General features: G+C 28.5%; 2 protein-coding genes across 3 annotated transcripts; one reads left to right on the top strand and one right to left on the bottom strand.

Moving 5' to 3' along the window:
• Nucleotides 1–774: 774 nt before the first annotated feature.
• On the top strand, nt 775–6507 carry LOC101208096 (hypothetical protein). 2 transcript variants are annotated; one of them, XM_004148387.3, is made up of 11 exons: nt 779–1068; nt 1164–1206; nt 1311–1337; nt 2629–2727; nt 3140–3424; nt 4875–4967; nt 5069–5161; nt 5248–5268; nt 5359–5417; nt 5679–5769; nt 6018–6507. In XM_004148387.3, exons 1-11 carry the CDS (start codon nt 845–847, stop codon nt 6126–6128), a joined length of 1146 nt encoding a protein of 381 aa, XP_004148435.1. In that variant the 5' UTR covers nt 779–844; the 3' UTR covers nt 6129–6507. The 2 variants fall into 2 exon arrangements, with proteins under 2 accessions (XP_031736433.1, XP_004148435.1); XM_031880573.1 differs by lacking the exon at nt 5679–5769 and having other exon boundaries at nt 775–1068; nt 6044–6507.
• Nucleotides 6508–11201: 4694 nt separating this feature from the next.
• On the bottom strand, nt 11202–14346 carry LOC105434446 (calcium uniporter protein 2, mitochondrial). The gene is made up of 2 exons (XM_011651070.2): nt 13467–14346; nt 11202–12064 (listed from the first exon to the last, which is right to left on the bottom strand). The coding sequence occupies exons 1-2, from the start codon at nt 14055–14057 to the stop codon at nt 11567–11569; spliced, it is 1089 nt and encodes a 362-aa protein (XP_011649372.1). The 5' UTR covers nt 14058–14346; the 3' UTR covers nt 11202–11566.
• Nucleotides 14347–20013: the final 5667 nt, after the last annotated feature.

Here is a 20013-nt window from a genome sequence, read left to right as displayed (position 1 = left end):
GAAAAATTCAAAAATAAAATAAAGTATTTGATTTTTGAAACATACATGAACCTAATTAGTAACACAATTTGAAATTTTGAATTTTTAGCCAAATTAATATTTAAAATTTTAAAATTAAAAGGAAATGATGTGTTAAAGTGGAAATTAGTACATAAACACAACATAAAGGTTAAAAAAATGGAAGACAAAAATAGCAAAACAAAAAAGAAAGAATATTAGAGCATATTTCATAGCAAATTTTAAAAGCTCAAAATATCATTTTGTTATATATATATATGTATAGAATTTACTTTAAAATCCATTTTCTTCAAGAGGTATTTTTTTTAAAAAATCATATACAACATTTATATGGTTTATTAATTTATTATCCATATAGTTTAGCTTAATTTACCACTCGTAAGTTGAGTTCTCGCAACTTTACACCTTACTCCTACTTTTTTCTACTTTAAAACTAAAAATATTATTTCATTCGATAAGATATATTGTCTGATAACCTGAGGTTCTATCTCAAAATTAATTGATAATAGGAGTAGTAATTCATCCGTCTTATCATGAGTTTTCTTGGTTTTTGAATGTGAAATTCTAATCTTTCAATTTAAGTTTTTTTTTTAAGTATTAAAAAACAAAAATGAATTTAAAATAAAAAAAAAATGAAAAAATGGTTGGATAGTGAATTTAAATATTGACCATCATAAATCCAATAAATATAAAAACCAATAAATAAATTTCCAAAAAGTATTTAATATTTCATTCTAAATTGAAGAAGATAGCTTTAAAAAGAAGAAGGAAGGTTTGCTTTATCGTTGAAAGCTCTAAGAAACAGAGAGAGAGAGAGAGAGAGAGAATGGAGGGTTGGTATTGTGTGAAGGAGCAGAAACGATGCGTGGGATGGGTAGAAACGTACTTCAAGGATTGTCTTTGCAATCTAAGAGACGACATGTCGTTCGGTTTCGGGCTTGTAAGTTTATTATGTTGGGGACTTGCTGAGATCCCTCAAATCGTTACCAATTTTCGTACCAAATCCAGCCATGGCGTTTCTCTCCTCTTCCTCCTCACTTGGGTGGCCGGGTAATACTTCTCTTACGCCCTCGTTTTGGGCTTCGCCTATATTATAACCCCGTCGTGTTTTGGTTTTATTTTATCTTTTTGTTTGTTTTTTGCAGTGATGTGTTTAACCTTGTGGGGTGCCTTCTGGAACCTGCCACGGTGAGTGACTTGTTTGGTCTGACTCTGTTTACGGTCCATGAAAATACTGCGTCTTCAATGGCTCTATCAAACCCACCACTGATTTTTTTGTCTTTTCATTTCAGCTCCCCACTCAGCTCTACACAGCACTGGTGAGTCCTTTTTCCTTCTCGAGTTTAATTCAATAATAATTCATGTGAGTTTAAGTTAGTCTGGTTTCTACTTTTGCGGTTGGCAAATTGTAAAAATCACTACTATTTTACCGTTGGACAAATTATAAAAATTACTACTAGAATATGATCTTAGGAGTGGTTGACAAGTTGAATAATTTGGAAGGGTTAAGTTAATTAGTTGAGTAAAAAAATCAATCCCACTTTAGTTCATCCAAATTTATTTTCTCATTGTTAGTACCAACTCAAATTTCTCACCAAAACTGCCACATTTTTCATTTCTTTGTTCATTAACTTTCCTAATAATTTTTACCATTAATCAAGCGCTTCCATAATGTAACAATTAAACCACTAAACTTGTAAAAGTATTTAAATGGGTTTCTTAAACTTACAATAATTATTAAAATTTAACCTATAAAAATATCAAGATTCAAAAACTTATACAATTGTAATTATGTAATTTTAAGGGTTCATTTTTAACATTTGAGTTTGATTGCAATTTTCATCCCCCTTAGTTTTTGTCTTTTTCATGTTTTAGAAACAAGTAATCAAGAATTCAAGTATGACAGTGTAGTTTTCATAAGTAAATGAATAAATAATGATGGATAGAGTTGTCAAATGAATTGAAGGCAAATATTTAGTTTTATCAGCAAATAAATTTATTTATTTATTTGTACTTTTAATTGGTCTAAATATATATTCACTTCTATAATAAATCATTATCTATGAACATTTGTTAAAATGTCTATAATTTATTGAACTATTAAGCCCGTTTTTTATTTATCAAATCTGAGATCAAAAATCAATTTAATGTAACACCTTGATATTTTTTAATTAATTTGAACTATTTATTTTGAGTGATTTTATTAGAATTTAATGCAATTTAATTTGGAGGTATATAGTAATCATGATGAAATTAGTTTTGAAAAATTTGCCAAATTATTAATATTCAAGAGACAGATCTTGTTTTCACTTTTTCTATTGTTGGTGTTTTTAAATATTAAATTAATGAAAGAGTTTCCCACTTACTTTTACTTTTAAGGTATTTATATTTAATGGGCATTTGGCAGCAGCTTTTTGATTAATTTATTGGGTGTTGTGGGGTTAAGATAACTATGCATCCATTTTTGTTTCATAACCTTTTCTATTTTATTCTTTCTTTTGTTCATTATAAATTAATTTTCATAATTCAAAATTTTACTTCACAATTTCCCTATTCTTTGTTTCTAAAATAAATAGTGATGTAATGATAATTATGCATTCATGTGTGCAGCTTTACACAGTGAATACGATAGTTTTGGTACTGCAAAGTGTTTATTATGACTACGTCACTAAATGCTGCATCGACCGCAAGGCCAAATCTGACCATACGGTATCGTTTTTAACTACATCTTATTTATATTTAATTCTTCCAACTTTTTTAGTGCTTGTCTTTTTCTCTTCTGTTCTATTGATTTTGTTTTAGATTCTTATCTCTTTAAATATTATTCATTTTTTACATACTTCTTTCTTTTTTTTTATTAAAAAAATAGCTAGTGTTTCTCTTTTTAGTTCAATAATTCACATCTGATTTCTTTTTTCTTTTTTCTTCTTCTTAATTTTTGGTTGTATTTGTTTTACAATTAAGTACAGGTAAATATAATTTGTAAAAATAATAAAAATGTTTAGTTTTTTTTTTTTTTTAATTTTCAAGTATATATTATTAACAATAATTGATTTTAAAAGTAATTGGTTTATATGGGTGTGTGTATATATATTTATTTATATTGTTGTGATGGTATAAGGGGGAAGAGGAAAAAACGCCGTTGAAAGGCAATAAAGGGGTTGGCTATGTTGGAATTCCAATTCCCAAAGCTTCGCCGAAGCCAACGCCTCGCCGAGAATTCTACTACACATCAGCTCGATCGTTGGCCGGAAGCGACACGCCGCCCTTTCGGGCGTTTCTCCGCTTACCCAAAAGTGGGCCATCCGCTCTCGGTAATGACAGCTCGTCTTCCGACGATGAATCTGACACCGCCGCCGTCTTCTCCCATTCCGCTGTCACCCAGCCTCGCCCCATTCCTCGATCGGTTATTTCTCTTTCCTTCATTCGCCGTATATCTTTTTTCTTCTCTTCTCAAAATTAATTAGTTTTTTAGGTATTTTTTTAAGAGATAGAACAACAAACAATTTTGAAAAAAAAAAGTTTACAATATAAAATAACTAAAATATCTCTCAATCACACACGTGTAGAAAAACAATTAAAAACGATAAACGATCGTATACTCCGTCTAAACATAGTTTAAATAATCTTGTATCAAGAAAAAAAAAGAAGATTGAGAGAGGAAAAAGAAGGAAGAAATTGTACAAAAGGAAATGAAGAAATTACAAACAATGAAATATGGGAATAAGAAGAAAAAATAATATGAAAAGTTAGTAATATAAGGAGATGAAGAATAAATCATGAAGAAGAAGAAAAAGGAGTGAAGCAAACAAAATTGTCGTGCAATATTAAAAAATTACAGAGGATAAATATGAAATTTATTAAAAAATTACAAAGAATAAATATGAAATTTATGAAAAACAATAGTCATAAATAATTTTGGGTTTTGTTAGTTTAAGTAAACTATTTTTTTATGAGTAAATAATAATAAAACAACAAATTACAAATTTTTTTTATTGAGAAAAAAATCAAATTTATTTTCTTAAACTTATAGTGTCGTATAAATTAATTTTAATTCAATAATTAATGATTAATTTCACAAAATTTTCATATTTTATAGACATTGATAGTCATTGGTGATAGAAGTTTATCGATAGAATTCATAATTTTGTTATAATTTGTAAATATTTTAACTTATTTTGCTATTTTTAAAAACGTCTTTTTAATTTATAACTACTTTTATTTAATTTCCAGTAAAATTAACTTAGAAAAATGTGGAAAAAAATCAGAGAGATCCCGTTTGGAATAAAATTACGAGAGAGATCCCGTTTGGAATAAAATTACGTTATGTTATTTATTCTCTCTAAACATTATACTTTTCTTTCAAAATCTAACTCAAGTAGGTAAAATTTTGTAGGTTAATTGAGTGATACTACTTGAGTCGTTCTCTTTAGAAGTGAGAATTCATTCTCAAGAGATATAGTACTGATGTTGTAGAAAGAATGACTCAATATGATTTAGAGACCACTTCAATATGTTGATACAGTTACGAAGATTGATATTTGCTGCAAAAAAAAATCTGTAAAAAGTGTAACCTTAAACCACTATACAGCGCAATATATACACATGACATAAGAAGATATCCAAACCAAAACTAATATCAAAGAAAGCCAAGAACAAACCTATATATAATCTAAATATTCAAACACAAAAATTGATTTGAAATTTGAAATTTAAATAAGAATAATAGTTATAGGTAAATAATAAGACTTAAGATCATTCCATGGTATCTAGTTTGAATTTGCTAAACAACATTAATCGTCAAAACTTTATGATTCATGTAAATAATTAGGGGATATTTTGGTATATTATTTTAGGTTGGTTATGGAACATTTTTAGCAGCATCAGCAAATTTGCCGTTCCAAACTAAGGGCTTCTCAGATGGATTTAGTGGAAGAAAACTTTTACAAGTAAGCAAATGAACAATTGTGTTTATAAGATAAAAAAAATGAGATTAATAGAATGAAAAATAATTATATGATATAATTTGGTTTAATAATGGTGTTTGCAGGAACATTCAAGTCATAGTGGTTTTGGCCAATTGTTGGGTTGGCTCATGGCTGCCATTTACATGGGTGGTCGACTCCCTCAAATCTGGTTAAATGTGAGTATTCAAATTTCAAAACTCATATAGTGGTTTCATTGTTATTATTATAATTTCACTCTAATTTATTCATTTTATTTGGCCAGATCAAAAGAGGAAGTGTGGAGGTGAGAATATATCTTTTAATCTTCTTGATCCTCAAATTACTTGTGTTTAAGTGTGTAATACAATAGGGTTATGTTTTGATGTATGAACAGGGGCTGAATCCTCTCATGTTTGTGTTTGCCTTGATTGCTAATGCCACTTATGTCGCAAGGTTCGTACTATTGTGATCTCAATATAATCTCGAAGTTATTTTGACTAATTAATGACATGTTCTGGGAGTGGTTCTAAAATGATTAAAAAAACTTCTTCATTAATTCAAAATCAATTTGAGAGATTAAATGTGCGTTTCCGAATGATTTTAAACATGACAAAAATAATTTTAACAATTTTAAAGTCACTTTCGAACACACACGAAAAGACGTTTATTTGTTTAATTTGTATACTAAGAATGAAAAATGAAAAAAAAGTGCAGCATTGTAGTGAGAAGTACAGAATGGGAGAGCATCAAAGCCAACATGCCATGGCTGCTTGATGCTGTTGTTTGTGTCCTCCTTGACTTATTTGTATCCTTTTCTAATATTCTATCTCTACATTTTCATTAGTATGCTAAATTTAGTGTGCTTAATTAACTCAAACTATATATTTGAAGTGATTTTTACTATACACAAATCCTTTTAGTTGAAAATTGACAAACATGCTAATGTTTTCTTTGGAACCTCATAACTTTTCAAATTATTTGTTTTATTATTATAATTATTACTACTTGTTAAAGTGATTTGTGAAAAAGAGCCTTAACTCTCAATCCCAATAGATAATTCTTCAGTACATATATTACAGAAGGTTTAGAAGGCAGAGACAAAGTGGAGGAGGAAGAGATGAGTTCAAAGATTATGAAGAAGCAACAAAACATGCAACCTTATGACCTATTTAATTAATTAAACAAACCCCCTTTTATTATTCTTCTTAATTATATTGCTTTTGCATAAGCCTTCCATCAATTAGATGTAAAAAAAGAGAGATCCTTTTGGGCTTCTTGCTAAGTGTGATTCAAGTGGAAGATCAGATCCAACTTGTGCCAATGCAATGAGTTTTCAAAGAGTAGTTAAATAGTATTCTTTTTGCTGTCCTTCAAGGATTTATTTTAGACTTGTTTTCTGTAGTTTGGAGTTGAAATGCAAATAACTGTAGTATGAAATTGTTTCGTGTGGGTTTCTGATTTGATTAGGTTTGTGTTATTATTTATCTGTCTCTTGTATAGTTACAAGAAAATTAAATCGATAAGTTTAGGTTCATTTTTCAGATATTGATTTTAGGGATTTTATTATAGTCTTCTCCACGTCGGTTTTACTCGAAATTTTTTATCTTCTTTCACTCTCGTTCTCTCTATTGTTCAAACTCTTATTATCTCAATTCTATCAAATAAATAAATCTAAAAAATTAAAAATGTTCAATCTATCCATAAAATGTAAAAGATATACGGATACAATAAATACACGTTTGATATATCTTTGTGATAGACTCGAAATACACGTTTGATATATCTTTGTGATAAACTCGATCTGACTGTTATTACGTACACTTCAAATATTATAAATTGTCTTGATATGTATCATCTTGTCTTGATATGTATCATTTTTTCTTTTGCAAGATTAGAGGTAAAGGATTTAATTGAAAATATTTAAGTTTAGAGATATCTTTATTATATATATCTATATATATATAAGTTTAGCCTAAAAATGATTGAATAGCCTCATTAATTTTATATGTAATAAGTACAAATAATATAATTAATATGCTTTAATGGACAAGAATCGTTGATTGATTTTATAATTATTCTCTTAATATTCTAATAATATTGTTGATATATATAGATTAATAAACACTTAATTTAGATAATATATTCATAATAAATGATGGGAAGATTATTTTATTAATGGATGATTGGGTTAATGAGTTTGTCATTACCCTTTTAATTATCCAAAAATGTGGAGCTGACTCACTAACATATGCTCTTATCTTCTTTGGGCATGAAAATATTTGAGCCCCTAAATGAAGTTTAAGAAAAGTATATATGATTTAAATTATTTTCTTAGGACAACATCTATCTATCGTGTCATGTTCGGATAGAGAATTGAGCCTAACATCATTTAGATACGTTATGTCATATATTAGTGAATATAAATAGTAAAAGTAAAGTGTAATATCATCGATCAATTTTAAAGTAACAGTAAAGTAAGTCCATATCACTTATATCGATGAGTTAAGCTCACACTAACCTTGTGTCTAAGCTTTTCAGTGATCAAATGATATATTACTTAGAGTTGAATATTTGTAATAGGGTCAAGATGTGACATTTGTTCAAACGTTTGTTCTCTAATAGATCATAATGCTTTATATTTGTGGTCTAGATCACATCTATATATACTAAATGAATACAAAAGTATACATCCTAATATTGTAATAGAACACAGGACACGTTTATCCATTCAAGCATATCACCACTATTAAATTGAGACGTTTCACATATATGTTGCCATGATCGATCATGCGGATCATATATAATTATTTCTACAATAATAGTTGTAAGGACGTAATGATGCTATAATAATGTTTTTCTCTTCTCACGGCCCTTTTATTTTAAACCATAAATAAGATGTGTAAGATATATTTTTTTAAATTTCAATTCATAAATCTTTAAAGTGTCTTGTATAATAAATCTCTAAAAAAGTTTATATTGTTTAAAATTAAATAACCTATTAGACATAAATTTAACTTATTATTATTAATTTTATCTCATAGAATTCTAAATTTGTAATTTTACTTTCATCGTAAATTTTAAAAAAATATTGAATATAAGTCAATATCTTATAAACATACAAAGTTTAAAAATCTATATTCACACCTAAATTTAAAAGCTTAAGATCTAAACATAGAATTTAATTAATTAAACAATGAATTTGTGAATCATATTCCAAACATAGAGAATCTCATTTGTTGGAATGGAAAATTAATTATAATAAAATCTCTTATTATCTTTCCCAAATTTGTAGGAATTATTTTTCACATTTTTCAAAGCAAATGCTTCTTTTGAGGATTAGGTTCATAGAACATTTGAGAATATCCAAAAGAGATGCCAACTTTGGATTCAAACCTAACATTTGTTCTATATATATATATATAAAGCATTTGTGTGTCATAAAAAGCTTCCTAATATACATTGGCCATCAAAGTATAATGAAAATTTAACTTAATTTAATCTTTATTGGTGATGGTTCAATGGATATTAAAGATTCAAATTTACATACTTTATAATTATAATATAATTGCAATTACTTTGGGAAGAGAAAATGTAGGCATGAAGATATGAATTGATTATTTATCTTCCTTCTAGGAAATTGCATAAAAGATGGCACTGAATGAAATGCTTCTAAATAAAAATAATAATAATACTCATAAAAGAATATTAGGTTAAGTTACAATTTAAAATTGTTTAATATACTTACTGTTTTTTTAAAAAAGTAATTTGAATTTTAAATTCTATGTCTAATAAATCTTTACATTTTCTAATTAATTTTGTATTTGATGTTTTTCCTTTATATGTTTATAAATTGAAAACGTAGGGTTGCATTACAAGTATTAATGTTTATTAATTGTTTGAATGACATATCATAAATCTATTAAAATATAAAATCAAAACTTTAAAACTATATTACACAAAATTTAAAATTTAACTATCCATTACATACATAACTAAAATTTAGAAGGTTTATCAAACATTTTTTAAAAAAAGTTAAAAGGTGAAAAGAGTATTGATATAAAAGTTCATAAACCAAAGAGATTATTTTAGATAAGACAAAATTTAGCAAAATATAGCAATCATGATAAGATAATAATCTATTTGAGTCTAACATGATCTATCTCAATTTATTGACAGTCGAATAAAAATTTATCATGATTTAGGTTAGACATGTATACTAGTTTATCAATTTTGTCTATCTCAATTTATCGTATATAAATTGTGATCTTTTATAAATATTTTGGTTCGTTTTGCTATATTTGAAAATAAGCTTAAACTAAACTAATAATCACAAACATATATAATAATATCTAATTAAAAGGGTAGTTTTTGTAATATTATGAAACAATGAGTCCTTTTGTTGAGGTTTCTTGTTAGGTGAGGGTTGACTTGTCAATTAACATAATAATATTTTATTTTTTGAAAAAATTTATAAATGTAGCAAAACTCAAACTTGAAGATGATAATCAACATTATTAATAATAGCAATATATATCATTAATAGATTTTAAATTTTTTGATGTGTTTTTGTAAATATTTTGATTCCTTTTTACTATATTTAAAAATAAGTTTTATGTATATTATAAATTGAAAAATATCATACTTTCTAATTTCATAAAATAGACAAACCAAATTAGGCAATGACTCATGATATTTTTACTTTCCTTAAATAAAATAATAACAACAAATTTAATGATTCCACATCACATTGTTGATTTAAAACCCCAAAAATTACTAAATTTGAATTAGAGTATTGCCATTTTTGTAAGCATAAAAAATATTAGGAAAAGATTTAAACGTTTTTATTTTAAAAAAAATACGTAGATGTCTTTAAGTGCTAAGCTATTTTTTTAACCTTTTTTTTTAAATGGAAATAAGTCAATACGAAGGATGGAATAAAAAAATTGAAAATATGAAATCAAGTTTGAAAAGATTATATGAAAGAAATTTAAAATATGGTTCGGATACACAATTATTTTATTAAGTAGACGCCATTATTTAAAAAGCTAAAAAGAAAACACTAGTTTAAGTTTTAAAATGTGAAGTTTTTATATATATACGTTTATGGAGTTAATAGTTTATGTTACGAGCGTGAATTTATAAAGATTATAATGATTATAATACTTAGTAGAATATTTTACATGTCCCACCGTATATGAAGAAAGTAAGTTATTAAGGAGTTTAGGACATTTTCTGACATCGTTTTGTGGGTTAGGGTTATTAACTTATTATATATGTATGTAAGTGTTGGAAATGCAATCAAAGTTTTATATTGGTTAGATAAAGGAATGATAATGTGTCGGTGTGGTGATACTAAAAGTAAAAGGAAAGTTTTGAGAGTTTACTTTATGCAGGCAATGTCATACCCTAACTTTGAAATGTTTTTCCAAAAGTCTTGTACACTAAATACTTTTTATAAAAACGTTTTAAAATCAGAAGACAAATGTATTTTTGTTTACATTTTCTCAAATGTGCTTTTATCTACAAGTTTGTGTGGTTTGACTAGGACAACTATTAAAATGAAAAACACTTTTGCCGGCCAATTTTATTTTTCAATTTTTTTTAATATTAACATCGATTGAGTTAGTTGTTAGAGTTACTCATCGAAGATAATTGATGGAGTTGGTCATCGAAGTAGGTCATCAAAGCTGATTGTCCAAGTTGATCTCTAAAGTTGGTAGTTATGTAAAGTTAGATGTCACGGGTGTTTGAACTACAAAAGGTGGTTGTCGAGCATTTTGTCAGGGTAAATAGCCAAAGTGATAAGTTCCTCATAAATGTGCCAACTTAAATAATGAATAAGATGATTTCATCATCTCAATTACTTCGTTTGTTTGGAATGTGAAAATAATAAAAAAAGAAAAAAGAAAAAATTGTTGACAATCATGCAACAAATAATTAAAATTATAATCATTAGCTGTCAAACTAGAATTAGTCGACCCTTTCCTTTTCTATTTTCCAATTTTAGTTGTCATTTTGCAATAAACAACAATTCATATCGCTATCAACTACAAGAAGTTGGCTTCTCTTTCTCTTCTTAGTCATTAGAGACATCGTTTCTTTTCCAATAGTTATTTCGTGTGTCCAAATGGAGTTTAAATCAACCTCAAACTTCATGAGAGTGAAAGTCTGAATTGTCGAAACACACTATTAAATCATGTTATATTCAAATTTATGCTCAACAAAATTCAAGTAAGGTCAGATCAGAACATATATCGTTCTCATTAATAATACTAATAAGCCTCAAATTCTAAGAGGTTTCCTACTATTTGGACTCCTTTTTAACTAGAGTACAATGTTAACGTTTGTTTGTATTGAAGAACAAAAGTGACTAAATAATGGTCTCGCCCAACCTAATTTGTAACTTGTATTAGATAAGAAAAAAAGGATTCAGTTTTTTTGTTAGAAGAGGGGATGATAATTCTATGTACTCTTGTTTTACAAAGCCGCCGCACCTAATGATAGTTATAAAAGTAGTAGTGAAGAAAAAGAAACAGCTTAAACCATCACATACTATGTATACTTTTTCTTTATTTTAAAGCTGTTTGTAAATTTCTTTTTCTTTAATGATGTATAGAATCCAACTGCATCTTTGTTGAGTTATCATACACCATAGAATCTGAAGAAGAAGGAAGTTCTTGAGCTGAGGAGTTTGGAAAACAGGCTCTCCGGAGTTTGTTGTATCGAGCGATATCAAAATTTTGAAGCTTCATCAGTCGCTTCTGCTTTGTGCTAAACCGGCTTTGGAAGAAGCCTTCGAACGAAGGTTCTTTCGAGGTCTTGAGGAAGAATGTATAACCAGCGATGAAGTAACCTGAGGTGACATAGAAGCAAATTGGTTCCATGACATCCCAAGTGAGCTCCCAGAAGGTGAGCCTCATGAATGCAGCTGTTTGAGCCACAAGGAAGCCCAATCCGCACCAGAGCTCTCGTCGTGTAAGTGTTTCAGCTCGTTTGTCGATGGCAGCTTTCTGGATCTCCATTGCTTCAAACTCTTTCCTTATGGCATCATTTGGAATGACGGATGGTAAGGGGATTAGGCCTTCAATGGCTTTAGTTACCTGAGGTCAAACAATACGAAATATTTGGGTAAAAACTTGTACTACCTAGCACATTTATAGTTAGTTGAAGGCAAAACAAATGGTTCATCGGATGAAAAAAGCCTTTTGAAGATAAAACTTGGTCGGTAGCCACAAAATATGCAGTATTATACATTAGAAAAAAACTGTTAGCATTATACTTGAAAAAACAGGGGTGCCGGATAAACAACTATCCCGGCTACAAAAAATACAGCATGTATAAAAGAAATAACAAATGGATCGGGTGGCTTAGATGTTTCTAGGATGAAAACTTTCAAAGTTTGATCTCATTAGGTTAGTAATTTGAAGTATAGGCAGAAAGTCAGTAAATTTGAGGTACTAGGAGTGAAGGGATAAATAAAAAGGGGTTACAGTATCAATTGGACCCACCAAAATGGTGAAGGACAAGAAATATAGAGAACTTTAGCAAAAGGCCTCGGTATACAGAATGGTGTAATCCTATCCTTATAGGCAAAATTGAATTAAAACCGTTCCTTTTTACCAAAACATATTCGTTCCTTAAAACTTGAAACTTTCTCTGGCAGTGAATCCTAATATTAATCCAAATCATACTCATATACCAGATATAAAGGACATGGCTAGACCCTCTATCTCCTATGACCAAATAATGATCAAATTAAGATGACAAAGCCTAGACCCTCTATCTCCTATGACCAATCAATGATCAAATTAAGATGACAAAGCCTACATCTTACTTAAGTTTATGTACGACCAGAATCCCTCAGATCAAAACAAATTTCAATTTCTTTACTTCCATCCTAAACTTGTCCTCTTCTCTATTTCCTCTCACTGTATTTTCTCACAAGATTGTTTTCTGTAATATAACCCATACTCTTCCTCTTTTCCCAAAAAAGTTTGACTAAAAAAATTTATCTCTACCCAATTTATTTGAATCAGAAATTATGGTCAATTTTTGCTAATTTTGATAGACCCAATTGCCATGACACACTCCCCTCACCCCACCCCTAACCAATCCGACTCTGGGTGTTCCATATCCATTGAAGCTAGAAAATGTAACAACAATCTTGTCACTGAATGAGTCGAAGGGCGTCTATATGATCCTTCGGATAACTCATCTCAAACGTGGAACCACTTTTAACGATTTAGATCTGGCCTGTTGAAGAAAACAAAAGAAAAAAAAAGAATAACCAGAAAAGAATATCAGTTCTCGGTAGTATCCAGGATTAGAACTTTGAAAATAAAGATCTCGTGAAAAGAAAAAAAACCCAGAACCTATTTGGTAAGCAGCATCAAAATCTGTAGAACTCAAAGACAGAAAGTAACAAAAAAAAAAATCTCTAATCCAATTTAAAGACAAAGTAAAATAAGAACACAAATCAAGATCGGGAAGACAACAAATTACCTGTTCAGGCCTGAGGTACACCACGTTTCCTAAAACAATCACAGTCCCAGATTCATCAAGCATTTGAGCAATCTCAAGTCCCTGATCAGAATCATCACACCCCTGGCAACAAACCCTAACAAATTCCGAATACGGAACCCACGATTTCTGAATCTCTCTCAAATCCCTCTTCACCATCTCCATCCGCGTTACCCTTAGCAACTTCCTCGCATCCTCCACTGTCAATCCGTTCTTCACGTCAGACCTATCCCAATCCGTAGCCAACGTCTCAGACGCAGGAGGACGAAGGCAATCGAGTCGGATACGATCCGATGCAATCCCTAAGGATTTAAACTTCTCAACAATGTTCCCTCCAGCTGCCAACTCCCGAAGCTCCGGCGAAATCGCCGGCTGGGTAACAACCGCCCGCTTATGAAGAAAACGACGAAACACGGAATGATCTCCGGGATCATGAGCAATGTTGGAAGTATTAGTATGGGGAGGAAAACGAAGAGCAAGGGAAGAAGAGGAAATCCGGCATTTGGTAAGGGCTTGTGCGGAGATTTTGGAAAGGTTAAAGAGACGGTGAGCAAGGGTTTTCTTGAACGCCATTGATGAAGAAGAAGAAGAAGAAGAAGAAGAAGAAGAAGAAGAAGAATGGATTGAATTGGAGAATAAGGAGAAGAGAAAGAATCTAGAAATAGAGGTTAAGAAATAAAAAAGAAGGAAGAAGAGAAAAATGTGTCCGTGTTGGTATGAATCAAATCAATGGCTATGAAAAATCATCGGAACGCCTTCACCACCACCATGATCGGACCTCAATCGACGCCCCAAATTTATAGCTCTCTCCACTGCCTTCATTTAATTCCGTTTTCAATTAGAAAAAAGAAAAGAAAAGAAAAAAAACCTAAATTTTTGGGAAATTGTTTTTTCCTTTATTTTCTTTAATCCCAATTATTTAGGAGAGAGATAAAAACGTTACCAAAAAACTTGGGGAAAAAGACGCGAGAGATTGGAAAACGTGAGGTACACGATAAACGGTGTCTATTTCGCCACGTGGCTGTACGCGATATTTAATGAGATGAGAATTTACAGATTTGTTCACATGTGCTAATATCTACTTTTGCTTCTCTACGGACCATGTGAATCACCATACACGTGGTTGGCTTACAATTCTAAACCACTCTTTTGTAACACCAAACCAACCTCTCTCTCTCTATATTTCTTTCCAAATTTCAACTTTCTTCCATTTAATTACCAATTTTGTGTCACATATTTTTACATCATTTTTCTATCTAATACATCCATTATCCAATCTCTTTTAAGTTTACTAACTAAATACAAACAAACCAATATTTCTAGAGATTAAATTAGTTTGTTTATCGTTAAAATATCTGTCCTAAACTTCTTAAAATGAGACCTCTTTCTTACCTTGCCGTTTGGATGAGTAGGAAGATTTAAATATGTAATATGTTCACATTGAAAAAAAAAAAGAATTAAATGTTTCAAATTTTTTATCAAGATTGATTCGAAATACAGTCAATGTTATGCAAATAATAGATTACCCACAACTCATATTTGCAGCCAAACTTTCAAATGGTGTACCCAAACAGAAACATTTGTGATTTTAAGGCTTAGGAACCTCCTCAAATAAGTCCCAAACATTTTATTTTATTTCTACGATTTTAGTTACCAACTTGCGTTCCAAATGTTCCTTACTTTCTTTACTCTATTAACTTTCAATTGTATTGTTAAAACTTTTAGAAAAAAGAAAGTGAATTAGTAGTATTTGCTGTAAACCTTGTGTTCCACGTGTTTTTTCTTTCTTTCTAGGAAGTAAATAAAATAAACGTGCACTTGCACAAAAGGAAAAAAAATCATACACTCTGATACTTCGAGATGATGACTCTTCAAGTTCACAAATTTTTAGATCTGGTTTCATAAGTACTTTTTGTTTTTAGATCGATTGAGTTTGATGGGGTAGGATATTAAATCTAAGGTAAGTGAGACCACCATAGATTAAATGCATCCCCTTAACCATATATCAAAGTTTAATTTATATTATAGAATCTCAATACATAATGTAACATCCTGAGTTAAGAAGGATGACATGAATGCACTGATATCACACAATAATCCCGAGGACATGAAAGTAAGGTTAAGAAAGACTTAATTATAATAACTAAAAGATATTATCTATACCAACGAGAGGTGCAACTTTCTTTTTGGTGGCTCGATCATATATAGAAATTCCAAAGTTAAACATGCTTAACTTGAAACAATTCTATGTTATGTGACTTTTTGAGAATTTTCTTAGGATACATGTGAGTGAGGACAAAACATATTGAAACGACTCGTGTTGGTTTGTAGAGAGAACTTTCACTCTAATAAATCTTTAAACAAGTAAGAATGATGTTTCTAGATCGCATGGGATATAGGTGAACGTTAGAGTTTCGAATTCTGAATCCTGGATCTATAACAATTTAAATGAATAAAAGTACAGACTTGTCTTTCGATCAAGTTCACATGTTTTTGAGTTATAATTTCTAGAAAACATTTCAATTAAAGCAAGTAAAACGTTTGAACTAGCTTGACCTAAACAAAGTAAGATATCATTTTCAAGGGTGAAAAAACATTTTTCTTAAAACGTCTCAATACTCTATTTTCAATTTTACATTTTCAACTTTGAAATTTATTTTGATATGTATATGTTAATGTTTACATTAGTCTAAAACCATTTGTTTTATGTTATAGAGAAATTGATCTGGAATTGATTTATGTTCAAAATAGAAGGCTTTTATATGATTTTATTTTACAACTGAATATTCGATTATAAAATTTGGTTTATTCTATGGTGCTTCCTATCTAAATCTATTAGTTTTTAACTCGTGATTTGAAAGCAAAGAAGAAAGTGTGTACCAATGTAGTACTTGCCACATGTACCATCTCCAATGCTAATTACGTTAACTTCAAGAAATAAATGTAATGTATCGTGCATATAAGAATTAGCTTGTCGCTCTAATTCCTCTTCTAAATTGGTCTCGACTAATAATTAGGTCGAGGTTGAGCTAAAGGATTTAAGTTGTAACTCATACGCACCTCTTCTTATTTCATTCCTAATCTTGACAATTAAGCCGATTAGCGGTTACTTCCTAACATGCTTTAATACAATTTTGCCTTGAATAATTTACCTAATCAATTTTTTCATCATAACTAATTTGAAACGTTAAAGTATAATTATAAACATCTATTGTAAGTGAAGAAAAAAGGAAAGAAAAAGAAGGGATAAGTACCAACATTCTGTTACCTATGAAAAGAAAAGTGCATCAAGTGTGAGACACAAAACAAACATGCATAAACTCATTCCAAAATTTAAGGACAAGTGGCCGTGACCAAGGGGGACATAAATTTGGACCTAAGTGCAAAAACGATTTGAGTTATTATAACCAATAACAATTTCACGTATAATAATTAGATAAATTTCAAATATAACAGACTCAATCCCGTGTAGGAAATGATACAAAATCGCGTACCAAATCTAAACAATTTATTCGTGGGTACACGTGTAGTCGAATTTAAAATGACGACAAACCTGAAATATTTTATAAAAATCGATAACTTTATAGATTTTTTTTTTAAATTTTGTTATAAGTGGTGTAAATATATTTAGGTAGTTTGTTATATATACAAAAAGTAGCCTATAATAATATTGTATATATGAATGTAATGAATGGTTGTATTTATCCTTATTGAAAAAGTTTTGGAAAAAGAGAAAAATGTGAGATGGAAAGGAGATTAGGGGAAGAGGGTTGTTTGCATGTTATGCACACTTTGCCACTTGGTAGAGTTTATACCTTTCTCTTTTTCAGACCAACCAATTCATACAATTTTTTAAAAATACAAAAAATATAGTACTATGAGAAAACTAATGTAAATTTAGTTAATTATAGTTTAACTCTAAGAGTAAGGTAGTATTAGATAAAATCTATAACTAAAAAAAATATAAACACAATAAAATAAATAATAACCACACTCATTTTTTTAAAATAGTTACGTTCGATAAAAATGAATAACACACGATAAATTATATTTGTGGGAATAGTTGAAGAACGAAGTCTGAAGCGAGAATATGTGATGTAAAAGGAGAAGACCCATCCTTCTACACGAAGGAAGAGGACGAGACCCGCCCTCGATTGTCATGGGCTTTGACAGGTTGTCACGAGCTATGAAAACAACATTATTGACCGATCATTGGTCAATATTTTGGAAACTAACATATTTTTTCATTACTTTTGTACAAATGCAATATTTTTTTTTATAAAAGATCCTATAAAAAATTAAGTAATTATTTTTTTATTTGTTTGAATTATTTAATTAAAAAGTTTTCCAATTTTGAGATTTTGATATCTATATTTTTATTTGATTTTATTTTGAAATATGTCTAAAAAGTTCTCTATCCGAGAATTTCACATCATAAAAAAATTCGTATATACCTTTTTATTTTGTTTTCAAAATTATTTTTGAAATGTTTAGATTTTTACACGACACTTAAAATATTGTAAAAAAAATTATAATAATAAAATCTATATCACTTCATTTTCTAAATTGCAAAAGTAGTAAATTTAAAAGTCGATAACAGTTTGATATCACTAATTACTTGTCATATTTGTCATATTTACAATATAAAAAAAATTATAAACTGTTCTTTTAAAATATTTTTGTCACGTGATTTTAAAATATTTTTGTCACGTGATTTTTTTTAACTAGAAAGTTTTGGATTTTTCAAGAATTTGATATCGTTATAAAAAATTTTAGATTGTGATGTTTTAGTCAGATTAAAATTATTGATTTGATTTTCTTACCTATGCATTCATTATTATTGTTGAATGATTATATATTCATGAACCATGTTTGTAAAATTTGAATTTTCAAGATAGACTTTTATTAGGAGAGAACTATATAATTTCAATCTTCAATTAGACTGTCTTTTTAATTGTGTTGAAGTTTTTTAGTCTTTAAAATTTGAAATAAATTCTTTATGATCGATGAGAATTAACTGGCTACACTTTTTTTTATTGAATTAATGAATGACATGTTATCTTTTAAAATATAAAATCAATAATATAAGTTATTTAACTAATAAATATATTTTCAATTTACCTAATTTAGAGCTACATCTTATCATTTTTTTACTTCTATTCAAATAATAATTAATGATTGAGATGTTTTAAAATTAATTTCTATAAAATAATAGATACAAACTTTTATTTTTTTAGTTAAGTTATTTATCAAAATGTGATAATATTTAATTTATCTTTTTTAAAATATTATATTATATATCTAAATTATAAAATATTTTTAAATTGAATTGTATTATTGAAGATTACGGAAAGAATGATAAGTTAAAAAGAAGAAAGAAGAAAAATAGATAAGTAATATATAGAAACATGATAGTAGTTGATGTAGAATATATATATATATATATATAAAATGTTAGGTATTTATGAGATAAAATAGTTAATTTATCGTCTTTTATTATTTGAGAATTTGAATATTTGAAACAAATATTCATAAGTCGTTCATAGTTGATATATAATATAAATGTCATATAATATTTTTAAGCTAAGAATTTGAGAATGTGTAACTAAAATTATTGATTTGATCAGTTTCCAAACTCTTTTGGTTTCGTGCTTACGTCTAAATATTAAATTTTTATCATCTAAAATAATACTAATTTTAAAATTTGAAAACACTCTCCAAAAAAATGTTAGAAATTTTAGAGGGTTGATCTACAACAACATAATAAAGAGATATATTAATTTAATATAAAAGACATTAATAAAAAATAAAGTCTTATTTTACTTTCTCATTTTAGCCAAAAAAAAATAAAAGAAAGATATAATAGAATAGATTATGGAAGAAAATTTTCCATTCTACTCATTTATATAACTAAAAAAATAACAACAATAAAAATAGTTTCAAACAAATAGAAAAGTAGATAATATTTACAAAGATATGAAAAAAAAATTGTATAGATCTCTAACACCGAAAAAATAAATCTTGTCTTGCATTTTTTTCTCGTCCGAGCTAATTGATAATGTGATTTTCTAGATTCACTATTGATCTCTATTTTCTGACAATTTTTCTTGTCTTAGTGTACTTTTCTCTCTACTTAACAATGATTTGTTGAATAAATCGGTAGAAAGCATGACCGTATGAGTTAGAGAATTTTAAAAGGTTCCTGGATTTATTATTATGCCTATAAAAATTCTTCCACTATCCATGAAGTTAATTAGGGCAATAAATATTTTTGAATCAAATATTGAAATGGTTAGAGAAAGGGAGAGGGAGAGTGAAAATTCACCAATTATTCATGCAAGAAGTTGAATGACAAAATTGTCATCCAATGAATAGTAAAAATACTTATAATCAAATGGGTAAAATGGATTAAAAAATTCTCCACATAGGAGCTTTTATATTATATAGATAATTGATATTCCGACATGTCACGTCATTTTTCTGTTAATTAACTAACGAACAAATTCTCAAATTGATTTAGAACTATTTT

This window comes from Cucumis sativus, chromosome 2 (genome assembly GCF_000004075.3).
Source record: "Cucumis sativus cultivar 9930 chromosome 2, Cucumber_9930_V3, whole genome shotgun sequence".
NCBI classification, from domain to species: domain Eukaryota; kingdom Viridiplantae; phylum Streptophyta; class Magnoliopsida; order Cucurbitales; family Cucurbitaceae; genus Cucumis; species Cucumis sativus.
The sequence above is the reverse complement of the archived record's forward strand: the minus strand, read 5'-3'. Positions and strand labels throughout refer to the sequence as shown.